Below are 20,061 nucleotides of genomic sequence, written 5' to 3' on the forward strand. Positions count from 1 at the left end.
GCTTCTCATGCTACCATTATTTAGGAATGAGATTGATATAAAAAACAATTACTAAAGTCTTTTTTAGAAAATGTGTATTGAATGTCTCATAATACTCAATTCTATTAAAGGTACTCTGGAGACATAGTCATGATATGCTAAAGGTCATGAATCCATGGAACTAGGTGAAACAAAGAGCAAATTAAGAACTAAATATGGGACAGGCATGGTGGCATATGCCTATCACACTAGCTGCATGGGAGGTGAAGTTTGGGCAGATCAGCATTTGAAGGTATCCCAGGCATAAGCTGTAATCCTAGCTATGCAGAAGAAATGGGTAAGAAGATTTTGGTCTGAGTCTTCCTATAGGCAAAAACAATCAACCCTACAAAAAAAATAAAGCATAGAGCTGGGAAGGTGGCTCAGTGGTAGAGTGCTTGCCTTGGATGCATGAGGTCCTGGGTTCGATGCCTCATCACCACATAAGCAGACAAAAAAGCCAGAAGTGGCGCTATGGCTCAAGTGGTAGAGCGCTAGCCTTGAGCTGAAGAGCTGAGGGACAGCACCCAGGCCCAGAGTTCAGGCCCCATGATCTGCAAAAAAAAAAAAGAAAAAAAAAGAAAAAAAATCATAAAAGGGATGGAGTTAGACTCAAGTGCTACAGTGTCTGCCATGCAAGCACCGGGAGTTTAAACTCCAGTACCACCAAAATTATGTTTTATATATTTTAATATATCACCCGTGTGATCCCTTTTGGACACTTGAATAATGTCTCCATATAAGATCAGCTGACTGGCTGTCTAATCTCTGCCATCTTCATTCCTCCTTGCTATATAGCATAATATATTCATACATTCTGAGGGTCAGGACCTATGTGGGCATCTTTTGGGATTCCATCATTCCTACTTTCCATAGCAATACATAAAGCATGCTTGGGGAAATGGGTAACAAAAGTGCTTGTCATCTGTGCTGCGTTTGCTTTCTATTTTGGAAAGCAATGGCAAAGCCCTTGGTAAATCATAGAGTTCTGTGGTGTATTTGTGTGTGTGTTTTTTTTTTTTTTTGAGCATTACTCATTTGAGCAGTTGTGTAAGGGAGGCTGGTGCTAAGAGAACAGATAAAAACATATTGCAGAAATCAATCTGGAAGACTCAGAGGGGTGAATTACATAGTACCTTTCTAGAATTAAATAGGTTAAGAGTAAAGGGAATCAGGATTGAACTGTACTATGTAAAATGAGAAGGTCGATTCCAAACTGTGTTAGACTGTTAAGAAATTTCCCAAATGGCAAGTCAAGTAAGGAGGAAAAACAGTTAAGCTTTCTAAAGGAGAGGGTCATGGTCATTGCTGTTTCTTTGAGTCCCAGATTAGAGGCAAATTAGGAAGTATGTAGATTAGAGACATTCCCACTATGCAGGCTGGCCTCAAACTTACAGTTTAGCCCAGTCAGACCCTGAATTCATATTCTTTCTGTCTCATTTTCCTTAGTGCTAAGATTACAGATATTTACCACTATCACACACAAAGTTATATATATTTTCATAAATAGTAATTTATTTTCCATAAATTGACTTGGCAAATCTTGGAATTGCTTCTTGTGACTTCTAGTCAAACTTTCTGAGACTATCAATTCAAATGGTATAAATTTAAACCTCCCCCAAATACCTAGACTCTCCCACTTTATATACCAGGTTGTTTAAAAGTAGGTATACATACATACCTTTTTCTCTTGGGCTATTGGAATTATTATTAAGAACTAATAAATTATTAAGATACAGATTAGTCTAAAGTTGAGTTCCTCTGGACTTTATTCCATCTAAGGATAGAGAAGTAGATCCTAAGGGGCTGTACTTTAGTTACCCCCACATTCTGTAGAACCCTGGAAACCCCAGAAACAGGGTCCCTCTAGATTATTTGTCTTGGTTAATGCTTTTCTTTCTACTTAAGTATAAATAGGCTAGTATTTGGGTCATTTTATTAGAAAGATTGCTTTAGATTCTCTTTTTTGAGACATAAAAATAGAGGTATTTATGGAAGAATGATGTGGAATTTTATTCATAAGCAAATGTATATGAATTATAAAAGAGCAGAGATTTTATAGATTTCTTTTGTCTGACTGTTTTTTGTTATGCATTACAGGGTAGAATTATTTTAGAAAAATTCATATTCTTGTATTTAAATTGATTATATATCATTTTGTAATCATGAAAGACACATGTATATGAATATACAGGGACATAGAAATAAAATTGCAAGGAAAAATGGTAAGTTATATTATTACATATAAAGAAACTATATAGAAAACTGTTCATCAAAGAAATGTACTCATGACCTGACTTATGTAACTGTCACCTCTCTGTGCATCACTTTACAATAAAAAAAAACCTGTTCATCATCATTATTATTTTTTTTGTATGTGTGCTGAAAATGGGGCCTGTACTCTAGCTCAACTTTCTTGGTCACACCTGGTGTTGTATCATTGAATCCCACCTCCAGCCTGCCATTTTGCTTGGTAATTGGAGATGGAGTCTTATAGACTTTTCTGCCCAGGCTGTCTTCTGACTTTGATCATTCTCCTGAGTAGCTAGGATTGGAGACATGAGCCACTGATACCTAACTCTTATATCATAATTACATTCATGTAAGAGTTCTACAAATGCCAAGATAAACATTGAAAATCAACTGGATTAAGGCTGAGTTGGATCAAACACTTTCATTTTTACCATGCAATTTTAATGTGATTTGACATTGTTTTAATGCCACCTGTATAATTGGACAGATGGTTTAATATGTTTGTTTATTTTCCATAGAACACTTGAAAATTACCTTGTAAATATTTTCTTTTCTTTTTTTTAAAGATTTCATGAAACATTTTTTTTATCCATTCTAATTTTGGCTTTAATCCTTACCTCTCATTTTGGTTGTTTTCTTGGAAATCAGAATTGTTTTTGAAGACAAAAATGGTTAAACTCATGATTATCTGGAATCATAATAAGCCTTTCTTCTCTCCAATGGGAGAGGACACACTTTTTTTTATTATTGTACAGCATTTTCAAATATGCATGCCCATATATACTTTTATAAAAGATCCGAAATAAAAACCCTTCATTATTGGAGATTATTGAAAATGTCTGGTCCACTGACACATGGTTTTAAATACAGTAAGTCCATTCATTTTCATGAATGAGGTGGGAAGTATATTAAAAATAGGATTTTAATCTGTGAAGTGCCAGTTAAAATAGAGAGGTTGCCATTATAACATGAAATTTTTTAAAAATTAGTTTTAAATAATAAGCATGTTAGCATTTTAAAATTTTATAAAATTTGATAAATGTGTTTTAGTATATTCTGTCATTTAGGAGAAAAAATGGTAAGAAATAATTCATTAGGTGCTGGTGGCTCATGCCTGTAATCCTAGCTACTCAGGAGGCTGAGATCTGAAGATTGAGGTTCAAAGCCAGCTTGGCCAGAAAAGTCTGTGAGACCCTTACTCCAACAAACTACCAAAAAGATGGCCACAGTGGCAGAGCACTAGCTTTGAGAAAAGAAGAAGGAAAAGAGGAAGGAGGAAGAGGAGGAGGAGGACGAGGAGGACGAGGAGGAGGAGGAGGAGGAGGAGGAGGAGGAGAAATCATAGAAGCAGCAGCAGCAGCTCATGAATAGTGCCTATTAATCCCCGAGTTCAAGCCCGAGGACCAGCACAAAAATGAAAAAGAACTCAATTTGCTTTTGTTGTGGAGAATGGAACCTAATATGTTTGCAAGTTCTGTCTTAAAATATTCATAGTTTCATGAATTCTAGTTTCTTCTATAACTATAGAACTATGGAAACCATAGTGGAGTTACTCTAAATATGTATTGAAATTACTGTTGTTCCAGCTTCTTTTAAGATGTTTTTCTGCTTTTTGTAAAATAAGGAAAATTTAGAAATCATGTTGAAGCCTGAAGAAGTCAAAACTAACTGTAATCCTATTCCCTAGGAATTTCTTCTCTTACATGTTTGGCAGCCAGAATTGGAATTATTGTCTTGAGCTTTTTGTTACTTCTCTTAAAGCCTTTTTGTTCTTGCATATTTTACAAATACAAGTTCTACCAATTTCTTTTACAGTTTATTTCTGGATATATTCTTTGTTTTTATTTTTTGGTATGAGATCTTTTCCTACTATGTTTGAGTCGATTTTATTTATTCTGAAGCTTAGCAGTTTAGCTATTTCTTGTTAGTTCTGAACATTTATCTTTTGGTTCCATTAGTCCTTTCAGGACAATAAATTTTATCTTATGTGAACTAAAATACATAATGTTTCATGATGGAAGTAATATGTACCACTCTGCTTAGAATTTTAGAGAATTTTGAATGCTCAAAAAATACTGTTCTATCTATAGTTTATAATATTTGAACTAATGTTGAAAATGTCATGAGATCTTTCATATGAGAAAGGTCATGCTTTTGATGTCATATTAAATAACACTTGCTATTGTTGTTCTTATACTGCTTAACCTGGTAGAATCTCCATCAGCTTAGAAAACTCACCCGTTTGCAGGAATTGACCATTTAGTGAGGTGAGTTAACAAGCTATATGCTTTCTAGTCTTAAGTTACATTTTCTTCCTTAGTGTGGTAAATTTTTTTTAGAGAACAGAAAAATACAAACTTTATCTCTGTGAAAATATGTCTCACTATGTAAATAATTATTTTTCCTCTCATCATGTAGAGTCCATGTAGAGACTTATTAAGCTTATGTTATTTGCTTGTTTTAACAAAAGGTAAAATTCTCTACCAAATCTGTAAAAATAAATTTTACATTGCAATGTTTTTTCAACATGCTAGCCACTAAAAAGTTCTCATTACATTATATATCAAAGTGCTTCTCCTGTACTCCAAAAAAACTCATGAAAATACATTATTTTAAATTATTTTCAGTAATTTAATATATCTAAAAGGCTTACCACTTTGATAGCACTCAAGCTACCTCTAGAATGTCACATAATGTGAATGTGGAATAATTTCCTAAACTTAATGTTGTTAATTTTTTTTTTTTTGCCAGTCCTGGGGCTTGAACTCAGGGCCTGGGCACTGTTCCTGAGCTTTTTTTTTTTTTCCTTAAGGCTAGCACTCTACCACTTGAGCCACAGCACCATTCTGGCTTTTTCTGTTTATGTGGTACTGAGGAAATGAACCTAGGGTTTCATGCATACCAGGCAAGCACTCTATCCCTAAGCCACATTCCTAGCCTGTTAAATTATTTAATATGAAAAAAAAATTGCCCAAGTAGCAGCCAAAATATTTAACCACAGGCTTCAGTAGTCAGTTTGAGTCTTTTCTCTGGTAAGCATAAAACTATAAAGGTCCTGATAATGTGCACTTGTTTCAGAATGAGGAAGAGTTTGTTTTAGTACAGTTTCATAGTCCCTTCCCTGATATGTATAGGGATCAATGCACTTCTAGTTTTTCCCAGATTTTTAGAGCTGAGTTAAAGCACTAAACACAATATAATTTTTGCACAACTGTGTGAATATTCCTATTAAATAGGATAAAACTTCAGTTTAGTTTAGGCTTGCCACTATGTAATTTCAGGTTGGGCTGACTTTGATCTTCATATTGATTTTTTTTAAAAAAAGAAGTCTTTAATCATTTTTGTATTATAATGAGGTATGTGTGTGTGTGTGTGTGTGTGTGTGTGTGTGTGTGTGTGTGTGTGTGTGTGTGTGTGCGCACGCGCATGTGCTGGTACTGACTTGAAGTAAAGGCTCATGTTCTGGCTTGGCTTTTTCTTTTCTTTTTTCGACTTCATTTCCAGAAACATCATTTTATATGATCAGATGAGGCTTCACTTCTTCACATAAGACTGGTACTCTACCGCTGGAGCTACATCTCCACTTCTGGCTTTTTGCTGGTTAACTGGACTTTTCTGCCTGGCCTCATTGTGATTCTCATATGATCCTCATATCTCAGCTTTCTGAGTAACTAGGATTACAGGTGCAATCCTATAATTATAGGTGTAATCCTGTAATGTAGCTTATAATTTTGATTTTGAACCTGAAGTAGCACTGCTAATCACTTAGACATCTTTTCCTAGTAATTTTTCTGAACTATCTCAAATTTCAAATCTGAATATCTACATATATATATATATATATATATATATATATCTGATATAAGAAATACTACAATTGAATCATTTTTTACTGCTTATATTTAATAGTTCCTTAGGTTTAGAGCCTCTTAACATTCTTGAAAAGCAAGAGTATCTATTTATGATCCATATCAAAAGACCCAAGTATTTAGGTCCAGAAATATTTTCATTTGGTCTCCTCTATAGTTGGAACTAAAGTAAGTTTCACGTTCATGAACACAGATTCATTTTTTATTTCCAGAATGCATTTTGATATTCAGAATGCATTAGTTTTTTTTATTTCCAGAATGTGTTAGATTTTCGAAGTCCATGTAAAGATGGTGAGAAGTATTTGTGAGTTGTGGTTTCCTCTGTGATTTTGTTCTATAACAAAGGTGATAAATTACAGAATTAGTCCAAGGTAGCTGAAAGGGAAATCTGCAAAACCTCATTTTGTTTCAGAGACGGAATCTCTTCAATCTCATCACCAAGAAAAATGAGTCTAAATCCAAAGAACCTCAGCTATCCATTAAGGAAAGACTAACCTAATCAATTAGAGAACCAATGACATCTCCTCCTAGTAGAGACGACAGACTTGTACAGTTAAAAACATAGGTAGAAGAACAGAAGGAAAACAGCAGAATAGGTGCTGTGGGCCACAGCTAACCAACCTCATTTTGTTCAGGAGTCTTGCTTTATGTGTTGCCTTACCTGTTTTACAAAAAGAAAATGATGGATTCAGTTATCTTTGTTGTGGAATTATATTCAGTTTTCTTTATTTTTTAAAAAACATTTCTTAGGGGCTGGGAAGGTGGCTCAGTGGTAGAGCGCTTGCCTTGCATGCATGAGGCCCTGGGTTCAATTCCTCAGCACCACATAAGCAAAAAGAAAAAAACCGGAAGTGGCACTGTGGCTCAAGTGGTAGAGTGCTAGCCTTGAGCTGAAGAGCTGAGGGACAGCGCCCAGGCCCAGAGTTCAGGCCCACAACCGGACCCAAAAAAAAAAAATTAAAAAAAAAAAAAAAAAAAAAAAAACATTTCTTAAAGTATTGCTTCTTGCCACTTTTCTCATTTAGCTTAACTGATAGCCTTACAGGGCATTTAAATTTGCCACACTTGCAGTAGAATTTAGTATTAAAGTAGATGAAAAGTGCCAGGTTCCAGAGGCTCACTCCTCTAATCCTAGTTACTCATAAGGCTGAGATCTGAGGATCGCAGTTCAAAGTCAGCCAAGGCAGGAAAGTCTGTGAGACTCTCCTCTCTAATTAACTACCAAAAAGCCTGAAGTTGAGCTGTGATGCAGGTGGTAGAGTATCAGCCTTGAGCAAAATATAGCTCAAGGACAATACTCAGGCCCTGAATTCAAGCTCCTGTACTGGCACCCAAAAAAGTAGATGAGAAGAAATAAAAAAGTTAAGGTAGGTAGAAAAACTACAATATGGGCTTAGAAACTGACATTCTTCTGAGTAGCTAAAGGGCAACATAATAATAATAATTATTATTAATTATTATTATTTGAGACAGGTTCAGACTGGTCTTGAACTCGTAGTCCTCCTGCCTTAGGCCTCCTGGAGAGTGGACCACCCTTTATTCATTGCCTCAAATAGAATTTATTGACTATGCTACATGGACACTCAGGGGTATAATCGGAAAGAAACAACAGAGTACAAGGTACTGCTACCTTGTACTTTACCTCAATCAGCAAAAATGCAGATGTGAAGACATACTAATCACCATGGAAAAGAAAAGTATCAGAGACAAACATGAGGTCCTCTTATTTACATGGAGAGGTCTGGTTGGGTCTCTCTGATGATTTGATACTTTGATCAAGGTGAAGGGTAAATAGAAACCAACTAGGAATATGCCAAAAGGAAGTATCTTAAGATAGAGGAAATAGCCAGTGGGAAATCCTTGAATGAACATGATACATTGGAGTAATAAAGAGAAATAGATGAGTATATTGGACTATGTGAAGGAGATGAGGGTGGAAAGATGATGAAAGTGAAGCATACTTGACGATAGAGGCCATCAAAAGGAGTTGAGGTACTATTTAAAAAGTGGAGTAGAAAACCTCTTAAGGGATCAAATCAAAATCAGAGAGTTTCTACGAGGTCACTTAGGTGGAGAATGGGCCACGGTGGCACAGAGTGGAACTGCTGCTATAATGCTAGCGTAAGTGGCATGACCCTTTTAAAGGCAGTAAAAGTAGAAGACTGGATATTTACCTTGGAAGAATCTTAATGGATAAGATTTTGGTATGAGTAGAAAGCAGCTTCTGGGGAGGATTATCAATCATTTTAAAGCCTTCAAATGAGACTTTTGTGATCAAGGACTCTATGGAATTTATACACTGGTGTTTATTGCTAAATGCCCAAATTAGTTGGAAAATAGCATGATTTATTGTACATTGACACAGTTTTCAAAAGTCATGGACCTTTGCCAATTTCCCCTCCATTTAAGGCAGTTTAAATGACTGCAAAGGTCACTAAATATGGCTAGTTTATCTTCATGGATGCTTTTGAAGAGCCACTGGACTAATCTGTAATGGAGGCATTGTATTCCTAGAAAGAAGGTGACTTAGTTCAGTGCTACTTCAGGTCGGTCTGAGGAAGAAGATATCAAGGCAGATGGGGGAGGGGGACATGTTACAAGATATTTACAGGGAACCAGACCTCTGAAAGGAAGGAAGAGGAAGCAGAATTGAGCTGAGGAAAAAGTCAGCTTCAGTGCAAGTTCCAGTAATGTCAAGGCTCACTGAGTAGGAAGCTCTGGAGCAACTTTTACCCCTCAGTGTCTCGCCTTGGACCTGGATTGTTTTGTCTCCCACTTTACTCAGTCACTTGGTGTTGGCTGTTCCTGGAAGTGTATACCTTTGCAGCTGAGTCCAGCCTGGAGGAAGTGGCAACTCTAGGCCATCTGCAGACTGCACTACCACAGCCAGGCAGCAAGTCCATTCCAGGGTGGAGGGATATGGCTGGTACATCACAAGTGATGTCTTACAGAAGCTCAAGAAAAGCAGACACACCATTCACCCCGTGCTTATCAGTGGGCACAATTCAATGAAGGAGAATTAAGAGCAAAAAGATGGGAAGAAATGGTCAAGAATGAGCAGGGCACAGAGGCATACACTAATAGAGTGAGGCTTCCAGAGGCCCAGAGGAACAGTTTTTAATAAAAAGGAAGAGTAATGCCACCCCAACCTGATCCCCACTTCTGAAAATATTTCAATCAACCTCTTTAAAAAACGTTGTAAAATTGAAACTCTCTTGCTCCTTTGACAGATACAGAAAACATGAATAAGAGAGACTTTCCATTTATGGCAACTCGGGAAACTGCTAGCTCAGGTATTTATTTTTTCCAATTCCGACTCTGTTTTGTGATTTATAGGAGATCATGCAATTCTGAAATAATATAAAGTTGAAATGAGCATTTCTAAAACTTTAAATAAAGCTCAGTTTTTCTGTTTACATTGACTTATCGACCAGTTCTCTTGCAATGTATTTGTTTTAATCAACAATGGCCAGGATAGCTTTGTCTTCTACATTTGCCTTTCTTGCATTCAGAGCCTCTTATAACCATTCAGGAGCTGCTTGTAGTCATATAATACCATTTAAGCCACATCTTCACTTCCATATAACCCATGATTTCTTCAATCCTGATTACTTGATGTCACACAGATTAGTTATCTCATATAATTAAAAGTCTATGTGTCATTGAATTCAGGTTTATATTAGTTTATCCTATCTATGATTTATTTTATCGAAAAAGTGGATATTTTTAGTAAGTTAGGGCATTGTATATACTTAGGTGGAGAATACTAGATTTAAATACTTTGTAATCTTATTCAAACCATTTAATATTTAGCTTTCATTTGCAATTTAATTTAAATTATGTGGCCTAGGTTAGAAATTCATCTATGACTTCAAATTTACTTAAGTAATTTTAGTGGGTCTTAAATTTATTAATAAAGATGTTCACAGAGGATGCCTAAGACATTTTAAATAAAAACAAAGGCTTTCCAGTTGTCATACTTGGCATTATAAAATTCTAAAATCCACAATACACTAATTTACATGGAATTGTTCTTTGTTCTTTTAGAAGTACTGTATGCAATGAATACAACAGATATGTTCTAAGAGTTTAAAGAGGTTAAGGTATTATGAATAAATATTTGCTTTTAAGATATTTTACAATGAGATCTGAAGACAACATCTTTCCTTTACCTATATTGCAACTTGAGTAACATTATACAATTTCCCTGTCATTTTTCTATGAAAAATAGGTAACCTGGTATTTGGTATAGAAAATGAGATGAGAAGAACCAAGTATAAACCAGTAGACTATCAACAATTACGTGCCTTAACTGAAGCAAAAAAATTAGCTTCTGCTTCCGTAGAGCTAAAGGTTAGTGTGTGTGTGTGTGTGTGTGTGTGTGTGTGTGTGTGTGTGTGTGTGTTTCTGATTTGGGACAATTGAACTACTAAGAAGTATAATAGTATTTGTATTGCAAATGCAAAAATAAGTGGCTGTTCAGTCTTTAAGTCTTCCAACTATTAGTAATAGTGAACAGTAGTTAATATTTATGAAATGTTCTCAGGCACTGTTACTTTATAAGCATTACTCATTCAATGTTTTTAACAACCCTGTGAGGTCTGAATTCATCTTTATTTTTGGAACAATAGTTATTTCATTAGCTTTCAGCAATTTCAAACAAATTTGAAAAATGAAAAATTCTAGTCATTGCCAGCCATGGATTATCATCTTCCTTAGGGCCTCTTTCAACACTGTATAAATATGCTCACAAATTCTCTCTATTCTAGAATTCCCATATTTGCTCAAAGATATGTCCCATGCCACAACAAGGTCAATTTGGACTAGATTTGAAAGGGCCTATGTGCAAACGATTGTGCCAGTATTTTAGAACTATGTATAGTTTCGGATTAATCATGTAGCATATTTCTCTCATGAAAATTATGTAGCTCATTCAAAACAACATTTCTGTTGGTTGGTGCATTGAAACAAAATTTTGGTGAAGGAATGCAGTAATTTACAAATTTTCCTTTGTATTCTAAAATTTTATTTAAAAATGCAAACTCTTTTCTTTAAAAACTGTAATAAATATGAATTCAAAGCAAGTTTGATACCTTAGTCTATAAATATTATCATATATCCATATTTATATGAGTTGAGTATTTAAAAACTGAGGCATCATTAGTTTGCTTCAGATATACTGTATTTTATGCTATAGTAATAGCTAAAGAAATTTAATAGCAAAATCACACACTGTCATCTTAATAATACTATTTTCATATCTGTGAGTTTTATTCTGACCTTTTGCCCATTATATATATATATATGTGTATATATATATATATATATAATTTAATCTATGTTTTCTTTTCTTCCAGAGTAAATACAAAGATTAAATCCTGTATTCTGTTCATGTTTTATAATACTAACAGTACTATCTCTTATGTGATATTTACTTCTTCCAGTCTACATAATTTATGGTGCTTCTGCTTGTTTGCCTTGACAATACAATAGTGAATAACATGCTACACTGACTTCCTCAGTGAACAGTGCACTGTTCAGTTGGAGGAGAGTCAATGTCTATCAAATAAACCTAGAAATAAAATTACAGTAAATATAAGCTGCAATAAAGCATGCTTTCCTGTATATAATAGCAGAATTTTTTCCTATTCGAGTGCCCAGGAAAGGCTATTTTGAAGAAAGGACCCTGGAATTGAGATCTTCAGGCTTATTAAAGCACTCAGGAGGCTGACACTGAGGAGGACTGGAAGTTTGAGAACAAATTGGGGTTCCATAGCAAGGCTCTTAAAAAAATAAAATAGAAAATAAGGAGAAAGAATTAACTAATCAAAAACAAGAGTCACAAGTCCTATATTCAAAATAGAAAATAATACATGCATTGTCACACCTGATTTAGGGGTATTGGGTTGCATGATATTGGAAATGATACTACTATAAAACCTTCATACCCAGATACTTTTCTGTGTTTCAGAATGCTCTGTCTCCATAGTATAAATGAGCATGATTCGATATCTGAGCCAAAATGTATGAATATTTTTAGTATTTTTGAGACCTATTAACAAATTTCTTTCCCAAGTTATTATTTTAGTAAAGATACCACCACAAATATATCTTCTATATCATTTTCTGTGCTGAATATATATAATCTTAAATTCAACCACCCATCCATCCACCTGTCCATCCATCCATCTAAGATGTAACAAAACAGTCACTTGGCTGTATGTAGAACAGTTGAGTGTTAAAATCAGAATCTGGTCAAAGCTAATTTCTCTTTTGTAACAGACTTACTATCAGAGAATAAGCATACTTAAAACTTCTAATTATTATTTTGTTTTGAAATTTTGACACTAAATACAAAAACAGTAATTTCTCAACCCTTTCAGCCGCTAGATTGCATCTCTGACAATTGTATTATACATTTGTGAGCTTGACCAGTTGCTCTTTTCAACAGGTATTTTAAATAGTGTCATGAACCTTTCTGTTCATAATGGAGCATAACTCAAGAGGAAGCTTTTTAGTTAAGTATTTTTCTAGAAAATCTTTGTGCCTCAGGTTTCTTAGCTTGACAGATGTCTTCAACTACTGAACATGACTCATAGTCTGTTGTGGCCATTTTGATAAGTTTCTATTTTCTGTTTTTAGTGTGTGCAGATTCATAATGATGATTTTCTCTTAAATATTTTGTACATTGTTGGTTTACACACACACAAATTGTCTTATACCATGTAATTTTCTAACCATTTTCCTTCTTCCCTACAGTTATTTTTTATTATATCTGAATTAAAGAATATATATTAATAACATTCTTGAACATGATTTTGGGAGTTTCCTCATTTAATTGAGAGGCAGGAAATTTGATATTTTGGTTTTAATTTATGCTTGAAGTTGTAAACAATTCCTAATTAGAGCTTTCCTTTGTTAAAGTGGCTTCAAGGTGATGAAATAATTGAAAATTAAATAAAATTCCAAAGTTCGCTTTTTATTTTTATGTAGTTGTGCTAAAGTTTATTTTTTAATGTTATGGATGCTAATTTGCCAAACATTCAGTATTAATTAGAATTAGTTATACTATCTGTTGTTCGTGTGTGTGTGTGGGGGGGGTCATGGGGCCTGAACTCTGGGCCTGGGTGCTGTCCCTCAGCTCTTCAGCTAAAGGCTAGCACTCTACCACTTGAGCCACATCACCACTTCCATTCTTACATTATTATTTAGGATTTTAAAAATAAAACATGTGTGGCCAAGATGGCGAGGGAACAGTAGGGAAACACCCCAGCTCTCTCCAGCCAAATAGAGAGTTCGGGTCTCAACGCTCCCTTTCTTCAAAAGACCACCAACAACAAAAAGGCGATTACTTAGGGAGATACAGGAAGTGAAAAAAAAAAAGGAAAAAGGAAAACTCCAGAACCTACTCAAAGAGGTAAAGTGGGAAGAGCCTTCCCCCACCCCTTGCTGCCGGCGGCCCCAGCCGAGCTGTGAGCGGCCCAGCTCAGGACCCAGCAGGGACCACAGAGCCGCCAGCATCCCAAGGCTCCCGGAAGACTCCCAAGAGCCGGGGGGGGGGGGGGGTGGGGGGGCGGACAGGACCCAGAGAATACAAACAGAAACCGCAGAATGCAGAACTCCACGAAGACCCCCCCCCCCCATGGTGCAATGCATAAACAGCCCAGCCCAGCCCTGAGCGGCAGCTGGCAGCCATGGACAGCGGGGCATCAACAAACCACCCCAGATGCGCAGTGCGCAGCCTCTCCACATGGGCCTGCGGGAACAGCCCAGCCCAGTCTCTGCACCTGCCGGCTGGAAGTGCCCAGCCCAGCCTGGGGTGGCTAGGGCAGCCCTGGCGGGGCAGGGGCAGCAGCGGAAAATGACGCTAGGCCTCTGGTCCCCCCCCACCCCTGCACCGTGACACCCCCGCCCCCCCAGCAGCCCACCGAAGCAACCCAGCCCAGCTCAGGGCAGTGGTAACAGCAGTGGTGGCAGCAAAGGAATGACCCCAGACTTGCAGTGCCCTGTGTTGCCTCTCTATACAGGCCCGTGTAAGCAACCCAGCCCTGAAGAGCAGTGGCGGCTGAGGTGGCAGCAGCGGTAGCAAAGGACCCCAGATTTGCAGTGTGACCCCGCACCTCCCTGCACTGGCCCATGGAAGCAGTCCAGCCCGGAGCGGGGCAGCAGCGGTGAGGAACCCCATACCTGCGACACCAAACGGGACAGCATAAACAGTGGTGAAGGCGGTGAAACACAGACCCAGCCTGCACCACCACCCAGCATAGCCCACAATCATCTCAACGAATGTGGAACATGGTGTTGAAAACCAGCCATCTGCCACAGCACCAATGGACAGCTCCCAATCAGTACCAGGATAAGTGAGTACCCCACAGGGGACTTAGGCCCCCCTGCCACAGGAGACCAGCACTGGTGGTAACCCCACAGAACTTGACTTGGCCCCCACTTGACCTGGACTACAGGTCCTAAGGAAGCTGGGAGCTGTGCAAGTATACCAGCAACCAGTGGACATACCCAGCCAACTAGGCTTGACCAAGAGCATCCCTGGGAGGGACACAAGCAGTCTAGGTGGCTGTTCCTTGACTAAAGGTGGGAACTGCTTAGGATATCTAGTAGGCAGTTGAAGGAACCCTACCTATGTCCCAAGCAGGAACCCTAGCTATCTTAACTGCCTGCCCCTGACTGGTCAGGACCTGAGTGTACACCTAGAAGAGGGTGGAGTGTGTCTGTCCACCACAAACTAATAGGAGTAAGCCCAATGTGAGTCACACAAGCAGCAGGAAAGCAGCCCCTCCCACAACAGAACCTCAGACCAGGTAAAATACTCTCAACCAGCCCAGTGCTGAGAGCAAGCTACATCAATTGATCCAGGAACAAATCCAGAACCAAGGAAGGGTAGCCACCTAGTGACCAAAACAATCAGGGCCTGGAATTGGTCTCCAACAATCCCTGAATCCACATGTGAAAATCACAGTGAAAAATTACAAAATTCATCAACAGCCAAGATAGTAAACCAGACTCAAAGGCCAGCAACCACACAGGGGAGAACACCAGTGGAAGCGAAAAAGAAATGGAAGACAAACGCTACATCGAAGAGATGATAGAGGCAATGACTCAAGCATTAAAATGAGAATTAGATCAGAAATTTAAAGAACAAAGGTATGAGCTATCAAAATAAACCCAGGCCTTCAAACAAGAAATACACAAAAAATATTTGCAGTACACACCTGGCTAAAAGATGAGATTAGTACTCTAAGGAATGACATAGAAATTATAAATGGCTCAATCTCCTCTACGTAAAATTCAATTTCCTCTATGAAAACCACAATGGAAGCCACAGTTATAGAATAAATGAAATGGAAAATAGAGTATCAGATACTGAAGACAGAATACTGGCACTGGAAAAAAAGTTACAGATATGGAAAAAACACTCAAAACATGCCAAAAGGAAGCCCAAGAACAAGCAGACAGTACCAAGAAATTTAGCCTTCCTATAACTGGGGTGGATGAAGGGGAGGAATACCAGAATAAAGGAATGCAACAGTTATTCAATAAGATCATCACTGAAAATGTTCCCAGTCTTTAAAGAGAAAATCTTACCTACATAACAGAGGCCTACAGAACACCTAACAAGCAAGATCCCAGGAGGAACACTGCTTGGCACATTATAGTAAAAATGCTAGATTTTAGCAATAAAGAAACAATCTTGCATGCAGCAAAAGCAAAGAAGGAGCTATACTACAATGGGAAAAAACTTAGAATCACTGCAGATCTCTCCACACAGACACTGAATGCAAGGAAAGCCTGGGAAAGTACCATCCGAGCCCTTAGAACCAACAACTGCCAGCCCAGACTGGTATATCCAGCAAAGCTAGCATTCATATTTGAGGGAGAAACTAAAAATTTTAATAGTAAAGAAAAATCAAGTGAATTCATAAACAATGAGCCAGCAAAAGAATACTAAGAGCGGATTACAACCCAAAGAAAGCATTCATGAACAGAGATCCTGACCAGATAGATATCGTTAGGAGACCAACTTAGTAAACACAGGAGGAAAGGAAAGAAGAAAAACTTAGGAAAGTAGAAAATGACAGGAAATGCAATATATGTCTCTATAATAACCAAATAATATTAATGGACTCAATTCACCAATCAAAAGATAAAGAACTGCAGATTGGATCAGAAAACAAGATCCATCAATTTGCTGTCTTTAAGAGACCCACCTCACAGCCAAAGATAAAAGCAAACTTTGAGTAAAAGGATGAAGGAAGATCTACCATGCAAATGCCCCCAGCAAGAAGACAAGAGTTGCCATTATGATATCTGATAAAATTAACTTTACAATAAAATCACTATGAAAAGACAAAGAAGGTCACTCTCTAATAATACAGGAAACAATCCAAGAAGAGGATATCACCATTGTCAATCTATATACCCCACACCCAAATATGGTAAGCAAATACTCTCACTTTTACAGGATCCAAATGCAATACAAGGAGACTTTAATACTCCACTCTCACCAAAGGACAGGTATACCAACCAAAGAATTGGCAAAGAAGTATCTGAATTAAATGATATCATATCTCAAGCAGACTTAACTGACATATACTGAGTTTTCCACCCAACAACAACCCAGTATACATTCTTTTCAGCAGCCCATGGAACTTTCTCTAAAATAGATCATATCTTAGTTCATACAAATAATTTAAGCAAATGCAAGATCAACATAATCCCTTGTATTTTATCTGACCATAGTGGAATCAAACTAGTTCTCAATAACAAGGCATACAGTAGAAAAAACTCAAACACATGGAAATTATGTAGCACACTGCTGAGCAACACATGGGTCACAGAAGAAATTAACAAGTTCCTACAATTCAATGAAAATGAAGACACATCACAAAGAAACCTATGGGACACAGTGAAAGCAGTCCTGAGGGGCAAGTTTATTGCTCTCAGTGCACACATCAAGAAAACAGAGAGAGACCAAATAAACAATCTCATGATGCAACTAAAACTTCTAGAGACACAAGAAAAAGTTGAACTAAAGTTGCTAGATAGAGCGAGATAACCAAAATAAGAGCTGAAATTAATGAGATAGAGACTAAGGAAACTATAAATAAAATCAATAAAACAAAAGGCTGGTCTTTTGAAAAAAATCAATGAAATTGACAGACCACTGGCAAGATTAACTTAAAAAAAAAAAAAAAAAAAAAGGAAGAGAAGAGGCCCAAATCAATAAGATCAAAGATGCCACAGGAAAAATTACAACAAACATCCAAGACATCCAAACAATTATAAAGAAATATTTCCAGGCTCTATACTCACAGAGGAAGGAAAATCTAGCAAAAATGGATGAATTCCTAGAGAAATACAAATTGCCCAAACTGAACCAAGAGATAAATCAATTAAATACACCAATAACCTACAATGAGAGGAAGCAATCTTTCCAACAAGGAAAAGCCCAGGACCAGATAGATTCACTATGGAATTCTATAAGACCTTTAAAGAGGAACTAATATCCATACTCCAGAAGCTCTTCAGAGAAATAGAAGCAGAGGGAGTAATTCCGAACTCATTCTGTGAAGCCAATATCACACTCATCCCCAAACCAGGCAAAGCCCCAACAAAAAAAGAGAACTACAGACCAATCTCTTTGATGAACACAGATGCAAAGCTCCTCAATAAAATTCTAGCCAACAGAATCCAGAAACATATCAAAAAATCATATATTATGATCAAGTAAACTTCATCTGGAGATGCAGGGATGGTTTAACATACAATAAATGTAATCCATCACATCAACAGATCCAAGGTCAAAAACCACATGATTATCTCCATTGACGTGGAAAGCCTTTTGATAAAATACAACATTCATTCATCTTAAAAGCTCTGGAAAAAATAAGAATAGAAGGAACATTCCTTAAAACAATAAAAGCCTTGTATGACAGACCAATAGCCAATATTATAGTTAATGGGGAAAAACTACAACCAATTCTATAAAAACAGGAACAAGGCAAGGATTCCCACTCTCTCTACTCCTATTCAGTATAGTTCTGGAATCCTTAGCCAGAGCAATAAGGCAAGAAAAAGACATTAAAGGGATCCACATAGGGGAGGAAGAAGTTAAACTATCTCTTTTTGCAGATGACATGATTTTATACTTTAACAACCCCAAAGGCTCCATCCCCAAACTCTTTTAAACCATTTAGCAAAGTAGCAGGATACAAAATTAACCCACAAAAATCAGTAGCCTTTCTGTACACCAACAATGTACAAGCAGAAAGGGAAATCATGGAAACAACTCCATTCACAATAATTTCAAAAAAATCTAGGAATTAACCTAACCAAAGATGATATAAATAGTCTATTTCATAAAAACTATAAAAGCCTAAAAAAAGGAATCATAGAGGATACCAGGAAATGGAAAGGTCTCCCATGTTCCTGGATAGGCAGAATTAATCTAGTGAAAATGGCTATACTGTCAAAATTGATAACACATTCAATGCAATTCCCATTAAAATTCCAATGACATACTTTACTGAAATAGGGAAAACAGTCCAAAAGTTCATATGGAACAACAAAAGATCTAGAATAGTTCTTTCTAGGCAAAAGAAACAAGGCAGGAGGGATCACAATACTGGATTTCAAGCTCTACCATAGGGCCACAATAACAAAGACAGCTAGGTACTGGCACAAAAAGAGACCTGAAAACCAACAGAACAGACTAGAGGACCCAGAAATAAAGCCGCATATGTACGTACAGTCAGTTGATATTTGACAAAGGAGCCAAGGATGTACAGTGGAAGAATCATAACCTCTTCAACTGTTGGTGCTGGGAAAACTGGATGGCCACATGCAGAAAACTGAAAGTAGACTCTAGCCTGTCACCATGCACTAACATCAACACAAAATGGATTATAGACCTTAACATCAAACCTGATACTATGAAACCACTGCAAGACTGAGTAGGAGAGACACTTGAACATATAGGCACAGGCAGGAACTTCCTGAACAGAGTCCCAGGGACTACCTTAAAATAAAAAGCTTCTGCACAGACAAAGAAATAGTAACCAAACTAGAAAGACATCCAACTAATTGGGAAAAAATATTTACCAGCAAAATATCAGACAAGGGTCTAATATCCATTATATACAGGGAACTCAAGAAACTATGTTGGGTCTTCGTCCATCCCACGAAAGATGGATGGGGTCTGAGGAAAGGGAAGTGCTGCCGCTTGCCTGTTCTCCAGGCTCCCTCAGCTCGGGAGACAATCAGACACAGCAGAGAGTCAAGTCAAGCAGGAAGAAACTCATTATTAACACAGAGCAGCCCTTTTTTTAAGCAAAAAAGAGTGGGTGGCATGACAGGGGAGGAAGAGGAACCAATCACTGTCAAGGTCACACCCACCAGGTACCTAAGCTTCCACGGGGCTGGTTACGCACTGAACATAAAGCAAATTGGGCTCTGCCCACTCAACTCCCTCTCAGCGCCATCTTTGCTGCCCACGTGCTCTACAAAACTAACCCCTCACAAATCTAACAAACCAATCATGAAATGGGCAAGGGAAATAAAGAGAGACTTCTCAGAAGAAGAGATAAAAATGTCAAAGAAACACATGAGGGTATGTTCATCATCCCTGGCTGTAAAGGAAATGCAAAAACAAAAAACAAAAAACAAAAACAAAACACTGAGATAACACCTTACCCCCAGTCAGAATGGCTCACATCCTAAATTCAGCCAATGACAAATGCTTGCGAGGATGCAGAGAAAGAGGAACCCTACTGCACTGCTGGTGGGAATACATACTAATATAACCACTTTGGAAAACAGTTTGGAGGTACCTCAGAAAGCTAAATATAGACCTTCCCTATAACCTAGCCATACCACTCCTAGGCATCTACCCTGAGCAACAGGAACC

At 37.4% G+C, this 20,061-nt stretch overlaps 1 protein-coding gene across 1 annotated transcript in view; it reads left to right on the forward strand.

Moving 5' to 3' along the window:
- The window catches only part of Ccdc148 (coiled-coil domain containing 148), a 301,529-nt gene that overhangs the window by 75,228 nt on the left and 206,240 nt on the right, over positions 1-20,061 (forward strand). The window contains exons 3-4 of the mRNA XM_070022789.1: positions 9,371-9,433; positions 10,372-10,493. Of these exons, the coding sequence (XP_069878890.1) occupies positions 9,382-9,433; positions 10,372-10,493 (174 nt within the window). The 5' untranslated portion in view covers positions 9,371-9,381. The remainder of the gene's footprint in view (positions 1-9,370; positions 9,434-10,371; positions 10,494-20,061) is intronic.

Source organism: Dipodomys merriami, unplaced genomic scaffold (genome assembly GCF_024711535.1).
Source record: "Dipodomys merriami isolate MVZ:Mamm:240054 unplaced genomic scaffold, mDipMer1.0.p SCAF_1, whole genome shotgun sequence".
NCBI classification, from domain to species: Eukaryota; Metazoa; Chordata; class Mammalia; order Rodentia; family Heteromyidae; genus Dipodomys; species Dipodomys merriami.